Source organism: Drosophila mojavensis, unplaced genomic scaffold, assembly GCF_018153725.1.
Source record: "Drosophila mojavensis isolate 15081-1352.22 unplaced genomic scaffold, ASM1815372v1 contig_136, whole genome shotgun sequence".
Taxonomy (NCBI): Eukaryota; Metazoa; Arthropoda; class Insecta; order Diptera; family Drosophilidae; genus Drosophila; species Drosophila mojavensis.
Window position 1 is genome coordinate 3,387,962 of NW_025318667.1, and position 13,655 is coordinate 3,401,616.

The window sequence follows — 13,655 nt, forward strand, 5'->3', positions numbered from 1 at the left end:
TCTAAGTATCTAACAAAAGCAATAGAAAATGCTCACAGCTATAACTAGGTATAACAATCATCAATCACCAACTCATCATTTCAATCAATCAATCTGTTAGTGCTTTAAGCTCTTACACAACGTGAGAAAATAATAATTAATATGAGGCTGGACGTTATCAATCAAATTAATTAATGCTAATTAATCAGTCAATCAATCAATCCATCAATCCTTCCTCGCTCTTACTTAGAATGGAGGAATGGAGGAAAAAACACAAATATTTGTGGCTACACATGACACATCAATCAATCAGTCAATCGGCCAAGAAGTAAGTGAAGCAACCCCTTCCTAACTCATCATCAATCAATCAATCAATCAAGAATTAAGTGAATCAAACCCTTTCCAACTCATATAGCGCATAGCTCTTATAGTTATAGGCTGCATGTTCCGAGACTAAATCTTTCAGTCAATCAATCAATCAATCATTCAGTCAATCGCTTTTACAATACTGCCGAATCAGTTGAATTGAAGCTACGAAAGGGTGTTGGACTGTGCGCATCACTAACGGCATTCGGCAGCGCTTTTCGGCACACACACACACACACCCATTCCCATCCCACACACACACACACATACATTGGGCGAGAAAATTGATGTCCATGTGGGTGGGTTATGTGTGTCGGTGTCTGTGTGTGCAAGTGCTTTTTGTGGATTGAGATTTTGGTGGCGCGTTTGTAAGTTTTCCGTATTCGTTTTTCGCTCTTTTGCAAATTTATCGCTTTTAGATAAAACGTTTTGCGTTTTTACGATACGAGCAGCAAACGCTGCGAACTATCAGCGGGCGATGCTGGAAGAGCTTTGTTTTATACCCTGTACCAATTGGGCAAATGATAGCGAAATGCGTGTTGCGGCAGAAGGAAGCCTTGACGACTGCATAATGCTTATGGCATTATCTGTCAGGAATATCGATAAGTATCGATTATTTAAGTATGCCTTGCATTGACATAAGTCGACAGCTATAAAGCCAAGTGATATACAATTGGGTATGTAGGGCATATACCCTATATATTTATTTAATTTCTTTGTTGACTTATTCCAGCTAAGCATCAAGCAGAGACCATGGCACGGCAGACAGGGTATCCCAGAGTCGTTTCCTCGGCATGTGCACTGCTGGATTATGAAGTAATTTAATTAAAACGTTTTAGCACAAAATAAATTTCGAGCATTATTTATGCAGCAACAGTTCGAGGCCAAAGACGAGCACAGAGCCGAGCAGGGCCCACAGTGTTAGCCAGAAGAGGGCGGCCAGCTCCTTGAAGGATAATACCAATAGTTTGGCCTGCGCTGCCTCATCCTCGCGCTGCTCGATTTCACCCTCCGGCCGATGGCCATTGAGCGTCTCATAGGGCACCGCAGGGATCCGGGCGATGCTCTGCTCGGATTCATCCACAGCGCTAACATATTGGCGCGTCCAGTGCTCGAGGAAGCCATGCAAATGGGCCTGCATAATCTGCTTGTTGAGCACGCCAACCAGATGCGAGTGCCGGCGCACATTGAACGCCAGCTGCTGGGTGAAGATGCGCTCCCTGACCAGATGCAGTCGGCGACTCATCGCGTGCACCTTGCGAAAGTAGCCAAAGTATTCGTATGGCGTTATGATCGCCACACGCTCATCGCTGCCGCTGAGCGCGGCCAGGCCGGCAAAGGACTGCAGCTCGCTGGTCTCCAGCTCCTGCGTCGGCTCCCGATGCTTCAGCTCCGGCAGGCTTTCCATCCAGCGCTGCGCATTGCCAGGCGCCAGCTGAACCGTATACCTCTGGGCCAGCACCTCGGCTATAGTCTGTGGCGGATTGCGCTGCCTGTCCTGGCGCAGCATCTGGTACATGCCCGACTGGTAGGCGCTGCGTATGACCAGGGTGCACAGCAGCCACGTGACCAGCAGCAGGCGCAGCGATACGCGCTGCGGCAGTTGCCGGGACAACAGATTTCCGCCTATGGTCAGCAGCAGCAGCTGGTAATACGGATGCTGGGGTAGAGTTGAGAGGAAAACATGTTTGTAAATAGACATTTGTTCAATAAATCTAACCTTAATTAACATAACCTAAAAAAACATTTCTTCACTTAACCTCACTATTTGTATAGACATAAACATATGTAATTATAAATATTGATTGTAAGTTAACTTCTCTATCATATATATTACCTGCGGCATCTTCTTCGCAAATCGCTCCAATAGCCAAACTACGAAATAGCCCAGCGCTAGGACCAGCGCGATGGCCCGCCACAGAGCGGGATCAAAAGGAAATGCCAGTTTCTCATAGGCCGAGTAAGCACTGGGCAGATTGGTCACCAGCATAATGTGGCTCATGAAGTAGTATCTCGACTGCGAATAGGGCACCTCATCCCGCTCGTTGGGCTTATAGTGGAAGCCACCCAGCGCATATTCTGCTTTACTAAAGATCTGTGAGCAAAATAAAATGACTGAAATAATACTGAAATATATACCAATATATTTTAATTATATTTTATAAATACCAAATAATGCTTCATATATACAGCAAGTACCGCCAATTATTATTATTATTAAAAAAAAATTTTCGAATAGAATCTAATTTAATTTTATAATACCAAATAAAATACCCCATTCCTAGTACAGTAGAGTCCCCATAATTCGATTTACAAAGAAATTTAAAGTATCGACTAGTCGAGAATGAACGATTTTCGATTTAGTGGGGCTCAAATTATTCAGACTCGACTGTACCAAAAAATGTCCAACATAAGTTTTCAGCACTGGTTTTCCTTCAACCGAAATAGAAACCCGAAGCTAGGGCAACCCTTTTAGTATTTGTTCACTTATAAATATCACGTATACGCACCTCCTCGAACACCCAGCCGGACTCTTCGAAAGTATCGCGCACTTGCGACTCGTTCAGCCAGTAGAGGCCGACGGAAAAGTTCAAATTATCGGCCATGAACTGCAGCAGTTCGCCCTCGATGCCCAGGAAGGTGCCATCATCGCGTCTCACCAAGTACGGCATGTCCGGCCACGTGGCGCAGGTCAAAGTGCAGCCATAGAAGTTGTCCAGTTTGGCTGGGAAATATTCGTCGAGCTCCCAGGCACCCAGCTTGCCGTCAAATCGATTCACAACACTGGCACGGACACGCTGACAGCCGTGATTCGCACTGTACGGAAAATAGCTGAGCAGCAGCAGGTCCTGTCCGTCGAAGACCAGCAGGCCAGCTTTCAGCACGCTGCGGCTCCACAGCAGCTTCATGACCAGCTCCGGCTGCGGATCCAGCATATAGATGAGCGTATAGGACAAATCGCTCGTTGCGCCCAACTTTTCGTAGAGTCGCTCCAGTGCACGCAGATCCTCCACCAGCAACAGCACAGCATGCCTATACGGCCTGTACGACAGGACCCTCTGCTGGAACAGGCAGCGCGGTTGCGGCGCTGCGGCTGGCAATGCCATCAACACGCCACCCAGCAGCTCCAGCAGCGGCGACCGAGCCGTCAGCGAGCTGTACTTCAAGTGAACGTAAAGCGTCTGGCTGTGCGACATCTCCGACTGTTGCAGCACCTGGGCCAGTGCCAGCGACAGCGACTCCAACCTTGAGGTTGTCTCCATCTCCATCACCAGCGTCGCGTGACATTGCGGCAGCGGCAGCAGCAACGCCAAACTGAGCTGAAGACAAACAGTTAGCCGCATTTCTCGGCTTGTGAGCTGCAACTGACATCCAATGGGTTGGCCTTGTTCTTGTTCCTGTTCTTGTTCTTGATTCGCCGACTCCAGGGAAATATATTTAATGGACAGCTAATAGGCACAGGGAATGTTTAATAATTCGAAATGTTACCCCTTGCCTCATGATTAGCATTTATCTGATTGTCACAATTACTCAATAAGGCAAGCCGTTAAGAAATTGTCTAATTTAATTGCAATCGATAAGTGTTTATCGACGATCCACGCACTATCGAGTTAACTACTAAAAAATACCAAAAGAGAAGAGCGATGAATACGCTGAGTAAACAATGCCTGGCAGATAAAAAATAAATGAAGAATAAACTGAGATTAATTATAAATACTTAATTATTTGTATTTATAAGTCATCTCAGTTTATTCTTATCATTATCAGATACATCATCATCAAGGAAATTCAACAACGGTAACAGAAATGAAGCCTGAGCCATTAAAAAAAATACCAAACATAATTGGGGAAATTTAGATTTGAGCAAAGAGAACCAGTAGATCAAAATAGCATAACATAAGAAGAAACCTTTAACAATTCTAAATAAAGATTATAAATGCAGAATATACATATAAAGCCACAGGCATTGCGACATAGTCGAAGAAAGCCCATTAATGCATTAAATCGATTTCAACTCAGTAATTGAGTAATTGAGCCAATCAGATGAGAATACGCCTCAAGGGTTTGGTAAATATACACACACACATACATACATACATACATAGATTTGTATGGATTGCTACGCTGACACATGTTTATTAAATCAGCATTAAATGGATTCCCCATGAGTCAGCCGGGGCACAGGCAATTGCCCGTAGTGGAAAAAGCAAAGCTAACTGCTGAGTAGGCGCCCACTGTTGCTGTCTCTCTCTCTCTCTCTCTCTCGCCCTGGCTGGCTCTATGTGCAATGATTAACGGTGCTCTCGCAACGCCTATCGGCAATTAAAACTCAAAGCTTTTCATTTTCTACATTTTTGTAAAGTGCTTCATTTAATTGGGTGTACATACATAATTCAAATAACTTTTAGCTAATCATCAACATTATCAGTATCGTTATCATCATCATTATCGTTATCGTTATCGTTAGCGACATCGTCATCGTCATCCTCGAAATGAAAGTAGTCCACCTCGTCATCAAGGTCGTCCTTCTTGGCGATGCGTCGATTTGACTTGTTCTTCTCCGTGGTCGTTCGCATCGCATTGTCCGGCTCCGGGTCCTCCGACTCCTGCTCCTCCTGCGTCTCGTCAAAGAGGCCACGTTCGGCGGCGCCAAGCTCATAGACAGGCTCATCCTTTCCCCTCGCCCTGCTGCTGGACAAACGCACCAAAAGCGGCGGCTTGACAACCACACGCGTTTGATTCGTATGATGATTAAGCATGCCCTGATAGAGATGGGGAAACCGGCGCTGAAACTCCGCCTTAATGCGCAACAGGCGCTCCAGCATGCCGGGCGTGAGCAGCTGCTGCGTGCGCGCCATGATGTGCGTATCTCGTCGTGGTCTCAGATACGCCTCATAGCTGCCGCCGCCGCTGTATAGAGGATAGTGTGGATCGTACGGCTTCTGGTTCCAGGGATCGTTTGGCTGGGCCACGGGCAGCAGACCCATATACGGACGGAGCAGGCCCTCTTTGAAGCCAATTGTGGAGCCAACAGTTTCGTTAACATTCGATGTGGATGTTGATGCTGATGTGGATGCTGATGCTGATGTGGATGTTGATGTTGATGTTGATGTGGATGCTGTTGATGGACTGTTTGATGCAAATGAAAGTGAACGAAATGAAATTAAGCTAAATTAGTGAATGGTAATGTTAATGTTAAAGTTAACGTTAATGTTAATGTTAATGTTAATGTTAATGTTTATGTTATTGATACACATTTGCATTGTGCTCAATTAGCGGATGATGATGATGATGATGTGTAGCTGCTGCTGCTGCTGCTGCTGCTGTTGCTTGGGCGCTGCTTGCGTCGGCGGCGCAAACGCTTTGAGTATTTGGTGGGGCGACGGGTGGAGCTGGTTGGGTTGGTGGGGTTGCTGTTTGGGACTCGATTGCTGCCGGCCATCTGGGCAAACGCCTTTTCACGCTGGAGCTGCAAACGAAGGAGTTCGTTTAGCACATCGATCAGCTGATCGAGCTTCGTACTGCGCTCGCGCAACAGCGATAGCTCCTTGGTCGCCCTGCCGCTGGCCTTCGTTACCTTCGCTTGGCGCGTCGTACGCAATCCCAGCCGTGTGCTGCGCCTGCGCACAAATTTACCGCGCAGCGCATAGGGATGGGGCGTGGTCGTGTCAGCCCCCTCATTTGAGTCAGCCTCCGTTTCGGTATCCTTGATGGCATTGGCATGCAGCGCCGCATTCAACAGCTGTGCCTGATGCAGCGCCCCAGCCGAGGGCTCCGTGGTGCTGCTGGAGCCTGTGGCACGCTTCGATTTGTTATCCGGATCGTAGGGCTGCAGCTCTTGGTAGCTGTAGTCGCCAGAGCCATTGCAGTCGGGCTTCGATAGATCCAGGTGCTCGCCCTGGGCATATTGCTGCTCGTGCGTCTTGGACAAATAGTTGGTATCGTAGCCTTTGCTGGCCAGCAGACGTTCCCAGTGCTCGGCATTTGGCGGCTTCTCTGTGGTGGTGGTGCTGGTGGTGGTTGTGGTGCTAGTCGTGCTGCTGGTGCTGCTGCTCGTGCTGGTTGCCTCCACTTGCCGGCAATCCCGTAACCGTTGCTCCGCTTTGGTCAGCTGCTCCTTGAGGCTTTCGATCAGGCCGTAGAGCTTCTTGAATTCGATTCGTGTCGCCGCCAGCTCTGCGCGCATTTGCGAGCGCTCGCTGCTCGCCTCATCCATCTGCGCCTTCTCAGTTACATTTTGCCCTGTGGGCGTGGCAGCTGTCGTTGACTCCGTGACGTATTCCTCCGGCGGACTGGCGACCGCCTCACCGGCTGCCAGCTGTTCGCTGCTTATCTCCAGCGGCTCCTGGCTGGCACGTTCCAGCGCCTCGCGCACTGAGGCCGCATTGTAGCGCATCAGCGCCTCCGCCGGATCCTCATCCGGGCTCAGTGTGATCTCCTTCAGGCCCAGCTTGTACTCCTTGCGCAGAGCATTCAGCGAACTCTCATCGATGGTCTCCAGCGTGCCATATTCGGCGTTACGCCGGCTCCTGCTGCGCTGTGCTCTGGCACAGGAGCAGCCGCCAGGACTGGCTCGGCTGGCGCAACGACAGCTGCTGCCGCAGGCGCAGTGAGCGCTGCCGCAGCCGCAGCCGCCGGCACGCAAAGCTGGCGAGGAATTGCTTAAACTATTTGCTAACCTTTTCTGTATGCGATGATCGCCGTTCGGCAGGGATGGGGGCGTGCCCGAGCTAGTGTCGTTGTTGTGGTTGTGGTTGTAGTTGTTGTTGTTGTTGTTGTTGCTGTTGCTGTTGCTGTTCGTGGTGGTAATAGTGGTGATCATCTGCTCATCCTGCCGCTCCTTCTGCTCGTTGGGTTTTATTGCCTGAAATGCGTCGCCTGTTAATGACAATGAGGAACAGCGGGCGTGGAAGAAGATGGAGAAATGTGAATGATATGAAGCCAACTACATGGGTGTCGGTGTGTGTGTGTGTTAATGTATGTGGGCGTATGCTGTGCGTATGTGTGTGAGTGTGCGTGGCTTAGCTTAAAACTAATTGAACTCTGTCTATATATAGTTACGGGGTTTGATTCCGGAATTCCCTAGCTATACACATGACCTAGTGACTTTAAGGCTTTTCCAGTGACAGCTCCTTCCTAGATTTCAACTTCTCGCACCCTGGCAAAGACTGGAACTTCTCTCAGTGAAATTCCTGAGCTGCATTTCTAATCATAGCTGTAAAATTTCCTAAGCGAAGGCTTCAACAATTTCGAAATTTCCTGTGCGGAACTCTTCCAGCTCATAGGTCAAAGCTATAAAAACCAAGTACTCAGAAGCTAAGGGACTTCTCTCATATGGCTATGGGATCTCATCAAGCTGGTTCAAGGGTCTCTCTTTCTGTCCTGGATTTCATTTAATGTTTTCCTCATTAGCTTGAGGAGGGAGTTAGGTTGAGCTTAAGGCTCCCATAACTGAGCCGTAGTTTTCCGATAGTCCCTTTTAGCAATTGCCTTGTCTGGGGTTAAACTTACCATCATGGTGTTATGCTGGCGCAGCATGGAGTCGATCTCGTCGTTACCCACAGCCGCCCGATACCCACCATACGCATTGGTGCCGTAGCCACCACCGCCGTAGCCGCTACCGCCGTAGCTGCCACCGCCGTAGCTGGTGCCGTAGCTGGGTCTATGCACATGTCCGTAACTTGGACCGTAGGCCGGTGCGTAGCTAGCCGGCGGCGTATTGTGGTAGTAGTTGATGATGGTGGGCGCCGACTTGGACTTGGATTTCTTGCGGTGATCCCCACCCAGGCCAAGTATATCCACTGTTTGTGGCGAGAGGTTAAGATCGGTACTGCGGAATACGCCAAAGAGATTACCTTTGTGTCGTGCCTGGCCGGCGTTTTCGGGCATTTGCGGTTTCGCCTCTCCCAGCATTCCATCGGCATCGATTTGCGGCTGTTGCTGCTGCATTTGCTGCTGATCCATCTGCTGCTGCTGCTGCTGATCCATCTGCTGCTGTTGCTGCTGCATAGCCAGCATCTTCTCAGCCGCCCACTGCCGCTCGGCTGCCTGATTCATGCTCTTCTCGGAGGTATGCTTTTCCTGTGCCTTGACCTGTTCCTCGGTCCACTGACGCTGCTGCATATCTTGCTGTGCCTTGGCTTGACCCTCGGCCCATTGACGCTGTTGCTCCTGTTGCTGCTGCTGTTGCTCCTGCTGCTGCGCCTTGGCCTGATCCTCGGTGGATTGCCGCATCATCTGTTGCTGCGCAATCATGGGTGTCTGGAGCGCTGAGTCCTGTTCCCTTTGCGCCTTGGCCTGATCCTCCGACCACGCACGCTGCTGCATATCCTGCTGCGCCTTTGCCTGCTGTTCCATCCATTGGCGCTGCTGCTGCTGCTCCTGGGTCTGGGCCTCTGTCCACTGTCGCATCATCATGTGTCCCTGCGGCTGCATCGTCATGGGCATTTGGAATTGCTCAGGGGCTTTCTGCGCTACCATAAACTGACGCATCATTGGGGCATTCTGTTGCTGCATGACCATGGGCGTCTGCTGCTGTGTGTTTTGTGCTTTAGCCTGTTCGTCCACCCATTGGCGCATCTGCTGCTGTGCCTCCTGCTCCTTAGCCTGTTGCGCCTTTGCTTGATCCTCGCTCCATTGACGCATCTGTTGCTGCTGCTGCTGTGCCTTGGCCTGCTCCTCCGACCACTGTCGCATCATTTGGGCGTTCTCTTGCTGTGGCATGGTCTGCTCCTGCATCCATTGGCGCTGCTGCTCTTTAGCCTTGGCCTCGGCCTCCGCCCACTGACGCATCATCATGGGATTCTGTTGCTGCATCTGCTGCAGCATCTGCTGCGACTGCTGCTGCTCTTTGGCCTTGGCCTCGCCTTCCGCCCACTGGCGCATCATCATGGGATTCTGTTGCTGCATCTGCTGCGACTGCTGCTGCTCTTTAGCCTTGGCCTCGCCTTCCGCCCACTGGCGCATCATCATGGGATTCTGCTGCTGCATCTGCTGCAGCATCTGCTGCGACTGCTGCTGCTCCTTGGCCTTCCGTTCGGCATTCTCAGCGGCCATGCGGTAGGCGTAGGCCATTACCTTGACGATGTCCTCCTTGGACAGGCTCTGCGGTTGCTGTCCAGTCATAATCTGGCGCTTGGTATAGGTTCTGCGCTGCATCTCTCTGCTCAGCAGGCGGCGCACATAGTCGTCGCGTAGGGCACGCTCAATGTCAGCTCGGGTGATCTTGTGGACTGGCGTGCGGCTCAGGGGGTAGCGCAGCTTGTAGGAAGCGCCGTTCCTTGCCGTCTCTCCTTGGGCGTGGGCGCGCATCTCGCGAGCCAGTCGCTCAATCTGCTGCAGCTGCTGCAGCTCCTCGATTACCTGGCGCTCGAAGGCCTCCAGCTTGGACTCGATTTGAGCACGATCCGTGGTCTTGCCATCGCCCTGCTCCTCCTCGTTCTCCTGCTTGCTGGGCATACGGAACCAGAGCAACGGCACTTGCTGCTTCTCCTGCTCCATCTGGAGCGCTGACTTGATCTTCAGCTGAGCCAGCTGCGCCTGCGTCTGTTGTGGGGCCCGATAGTTGATGCTGCCGTGGTGTTCCGGCTTGACACGCACCTCCGATATGTCCGAGGCCTGGGCACTGCTGCCCGGCAAGAACTGACGTAGTCCGGCCATGAACGAGTCCGGGGTCGGGGCTCCGGGTATACCGCTCAAGGCGCTGCCCAACAGGTTGTTGCTGCCATCGAAGAACGATCCGAATCCCGGTGGTGGAGCCTGGCCAAGTGTCGGGCCAGCAGGTGCCGGCGCCGGTGCTGCCGGCTCATCCGCGGGCTTGGCTGCGGGTGGAGCTGGTGTGGTCGTGGTCGCAGCGGATGCCTGGCCGAGCAGGCCGTCGAGTGTTGGCAGTCCAAAGCTCTGCATAACGGGCGCCATCTGGCCTAGATTGAAGGCATCCGGCATTGGCGGCATTGGCGGCATCTGGCCGAGATTGAAGTTGTCCGGCAGTGGGGGCATTTGGCCCAGGCTGAAGCCATCCGGCAGCCAGCCGGCGGGTGGTCGGGGCATCATTTGAGCAAGATTCGGCGGGACCATCTGGGCAAGATTCGGCGGTGGCATCTGGCCAAGCATCTGCTGCATTTGCTGCAACATAGCAGCGCCATTCAGCGCTCCTGGCGGAGCTGGGGCAGGTGGTGCAGGAGCAGCAGGAGCTGCATCCTGACGCGTTACACGTGACTTGTGACCATTCGCATCATCGGCTAGGACCAGCACCACCTTGGAGGGAGATGCCTGCAGATTGTCCGGCACGGCGCCGAGCAAAGTCTGCGCCGGAAAGAGGCTGCCCCAACGCAAGAGGCTGCTTAAAGCTGGGAACATGAAATAGAAGGCATCCACTGAGGGAATGCCACTGCGAGGTAGCGTAACGGGTGGCATCTGAGCGAGAAGCTAAAAGTGGGTGGAATGATGACAGAGAGAGAGAGAGAGAGAGGAAATGATGGTAGGACAGGAATACAAAAGAAAGAGGACGAGAGAGAGCGGGTCAGGCACGAAAACATAAAAAGAAGAAAAGGAGAAAGGATTAGAAAATTGAACTGGACGAAAATTAGCTAAAATCTTAATTATAACTAACAAATCGCAAACTTCCTATAACTAAGTATTAAACTGATTGTTCCTATAGAAATTTAATGATAAAGTGTCTAGACATAAAGAGAAAAACGTATTTGCTTACGTATGTATTCGATCTATTGAGATTGTCTAGTCTTTCTAGTCCTTTTCTCGACTTATCGATAGGTCAAGTATCGCCCTTCTGCATCCTGGTATTTGGGTTTACTAACCTGATCTTGGCTGGGTATCTGCAGCTTGGCCGGCGCAGTGGTGGCATTTGTCGCATCACCCTTAGTATCGCCCTGGGTCAAGCTATCGACGGCAGCAGCTGCCTCGGGGCCGCTGACAACGGTGGCACCCGGCTGCGCATCCTGGGCGCTGCACAATGCGCCGCCTAGCAGCAGCAGCGTTAAACACAACAAACGCATCCTTAAGACGTATATCCTATTTTCTATTTGTATATAGCCCGCACTTCGCACTCGCCACTGTCACTTTCACTTATTCCAGAGCACTTTCGCTTGAGCGTCGAACGGCAACTGACGTTCCAAACGCTCCAACGCTGGCCCATATAGAATACCTGGTCGTCGTCGGCGGCGGCGGCGGCGCAGCAGCAGCAGACCAAAATTGTCGACGTCGCCGAATCGTGCTGAAGAGCTGCGCTGCTTTTTGCACGCATCGCGAGGTGGCAGGCCACGCCCCCCCGGCTTTGACACCAAAAAATATTTGCCATTGCATTTCGATTTCGTTTCCGTGTGCCACAAAAAGACAACTAACAAGAATAGAGTCTTCAAATGGAAAGTGAACAACGTTAAGATACCCTGTAAACAAATGCGAATGTTATGGGGAGTTACGTATACAAATGTAGGTCAAGAGCAAAGGAGGAAAGTACTTATAATTAATAAATACTAAACTACAAGAGATATCAATTTCATTATATCAATTCGAAATACAGATATTAAAAAATCCACATACCGAATAGACGCTAAACATATATGAGTTAAATATACGATATTCCGATATTCAATAGATTCCGATGACATATCGATAACAAATCGATGTAAGATATTCCGATATTAAATAGATTCCGATGGCATATCGATATAAAATCGATGAAAGATATTCCGATATTAAATAGATTCCGATGACATATCGATATAGTCGATGAAAGATATTCAGATATTAAATAGATTCCGATAACATATCGATAACAAATCGATGTAAGATATTCCGATATGAAATAAATGCTGATTACATATCGATAGAAAATGGATGTACGCTATTCCGATATAAAATAGATTCCGATAACATATCGATAACAAATCGATGTAAAATATTCCGATATGAAATAGATACTGATTACATATCGATAGAAAATCGATGTACGATATTCCGATATAAAATATATTCCGATGACATATCGATAACAAATCGATGTGTGTTAAGAAAAAGAAAAGAAAATCATACAATATTGACTTTAAAAAGTAAAGTTTATTAAGAACCCATCGATAGAGCTAAAAATTAATCATTGTACAGGGTAATCAAAGACTGCAGCTGCGACTTTTGCAGCAGCCGGCGCAGCACAATAAATAAATATAACCAAAAACAAAAACAGACAGAATACAAAAAAAAAATTAAAAAATACATGTATGAAGAAAAACCTTGGCTTAACAATTTGCTGATGAGCAATTTTTCGTGGAATCAGCGCAAATTCTGATGCACTGAAAACAAATGCAGAGCTCCAAAAGGTTTCCAATTAGTGTCTTATCTGGAATTTTGAAATTATTTTGTCTACGATTTGCGTCAATCCGGAAGCTGTGCGAGACATTTCTTTACCGGTTTTATCTCGCGTTTTATGACCGTTGAGAAAAGTGTGACCCAGCATACTAATTTTTTTACTCAACACTCACCGGTACGTGCTGATATCAAATATAGTAGAGAGATGACAGCATGAAGCATGCAAATTACACTGAAAAATCTAACTCCGATCTCATTCCATATATAAAGCTTGTTATCTTTTGACGACTAAGCTATATATAAGTCAAAATTTAATATATAATCAAAGTGTTTTGAAAGTCTACCTGGCAATGGACATAGATAAAATTGGAATTCCATATGTTATGTCAATGTTAAAAATATTATTCTGCAGACTATTCAAAGTGAAATATATAGTTTTAATACAAGCCATGCGCATATATCACAAAATATATTTCTATTCCTTCTGCATTATTGCGCTTGCTGCTTTGGTCCATCTCTCATTAAGAGCGTAACCGTTTTTGGTGCTTTAGGAGTTGGCCAGAAAATTCTCACAGCGTAGACTGCCTTATCGTGAATGTGTGTCACCGAGCTAAAAAGCGAACAAAGTGCATCAATGCTGAGCTAAGCGCTGCAATGGACTTTTAACTCCATCGTCGTCTGTTGTAGTACAAAATAAGAATAAAATTTGTGTATGAACCAGTATTTATTTTGTTTTTATTCTTCAGTTGCGGGCGTCTGCTTAGATCAGCACGAAACTGCTGCAATATTACAGTTGTATTGGAAACGAGTTCATAAAATACGGTCAGCGATCTGTAAAGTGTGTTGCGACATGAACAATTGTTGCATCGCTGCAGTTTTTTTGTTAATTAGTCATTGCAAGACAAAACAAAACCAGGTAAACAAAACTAAATGAGAAATAAGAAAAGACAAATGCCAAAAAAAATGCCTATTAGCATTTTCAAGAGTGG

The 13,655-nt window shown here is 48.6% G+C and overlaps 2 protein-coding genes across 6 annotated transcripts; both read right to left on the reverse strand.

Annotated features, from left to right (window-relative positions):
• Positions 1 to 1,013: 1,013 nt before the first annotated feature.
• LOC6585430 lies at positions 1,014 to 3,993 on the reverse strand. Of its 2 annotated transcripts, none has more exons than XM_002011025.4 (3): positions 2,856 to 3,993; positions 2,183 to 2,440; positions 1,014 to 2,005 (listed from the first exon to the last, which is right to left on the reverse strand). In XM_002011025.4, exons 1-3 carry the CDS (start codon positions 3,687 to 3,689, stop codon positions 1,205 to 1,207), a joined length of 1,893 nt encoding a protein of 630 aa, XP_002011061.2. In that variant the 5' UTR covers positions 3,690 to 3,993; the 3' UTR covers positions 1,014 to 1,204. The 2 variants fall into 2 exon arrangements, with proteins under 2 accessions (XP_002011061.2, XP_043867512.1); XM_044011577.1 differs by lacking the exon at positions 2,856 to 3,993 and adding an exon at positions 2,515 to 2,821.
• Positions 3,994 to 4,682: 689 nt separating this feature from the next.
• Positions 4,683 to 11,476, reverse strand: LOC26527629 (defective chorion-1 protein, FC125 isoform). Of its 4 annotated transcripts, none has more exons than XM_044011438.1 (5): positions 11,163 to 11,475; positions 8,202 to 10,773; positions 7,858 to 8,147; positions 7,026 to 7,210; positions 4,683 to 5,475 (listed from the first exon to the last, which is right to left on the reverse strand). In XM_044011438.1, exons 1-5 carry the CDS (start codon positions 11,358 to 11,360, stop codon positions 4,755 to 4,757), a joined length of 3,966 nt encoding a protein of 1,321 aa, XP_043867373.1. In that variant the 5' UTR covers positions 11,361 to 11,475; the 3' UTR covers positions 4,683 to 4,754. The 4 variants fall into 4 exon arrangements, with proteins under 4 accessions (XP_043867373.1, XP_032588702.1, XP_032588701.1 ...); XM_032732811.2 differs by having other exon boundaries at positions 5,434 to 5,815; positions 5,924 to 7,210; positions 11,163 to 11,476; XM_032732810.2 differs by having other exon boundaries at positions 5,434 to 7,210; positions 11,163 to 11,476.
• Positions 11,477 to 13,655: the final 2,179 nt, after the last annotated feature.

What these genes read in the sequence shown, in the direction of transcription:
- LOC6585430 (XM_002011025.4), bottom strand. Translation starts at nt 3,689, where the DNA reads ATGCGGCTAACTGTTTGTCTTCAGCTCAGTTTGGCGTTGCTGCTGCCG. An exon ending in CCGGCTGGGTGTTCGAGGAG is followed by an intron (nt 2,441 to 2,855) that starts GTGCGTATACGT and finishes TTTTGCTCACAG; the next exon opens with ATCTTTAGTAAAGCAGAATA. An exon ending in TTGCGAAGAAGATGCCGCAG is followed by an intron (nt 2,006 to 2,182) that starts GTAATATATATG and finishes ACTCTACCCCAG; the next exon opens with CATCCGTATTACCAGCTGCT.
- LOC26527629 (XM_032732810.2), bottom strand. Translation starts at nt 11,360, where the DNA reads ATGCGTTTGTTGTGTTTAACGCTGCTGCTGCTAGGCGGCGCATTGTGC. An exon ending in CGGCCAGGCACGACACAAAG is followed by an intron (nt 8,148 to 8,201) that starts GTAATCTCTTTG and finishes CGCCACAAACAG; the next exon opens with TGGATATACTTGGCCTGGGT. An exon ending in GCCAGCATAACACCATGATG is followed by an intron (nt 7,211 to 7,857) that starts GTAAGTTTAACC and finishes GACGCATTTCAG; the next exon opens with GCAATAAAACCCAACGAGCA.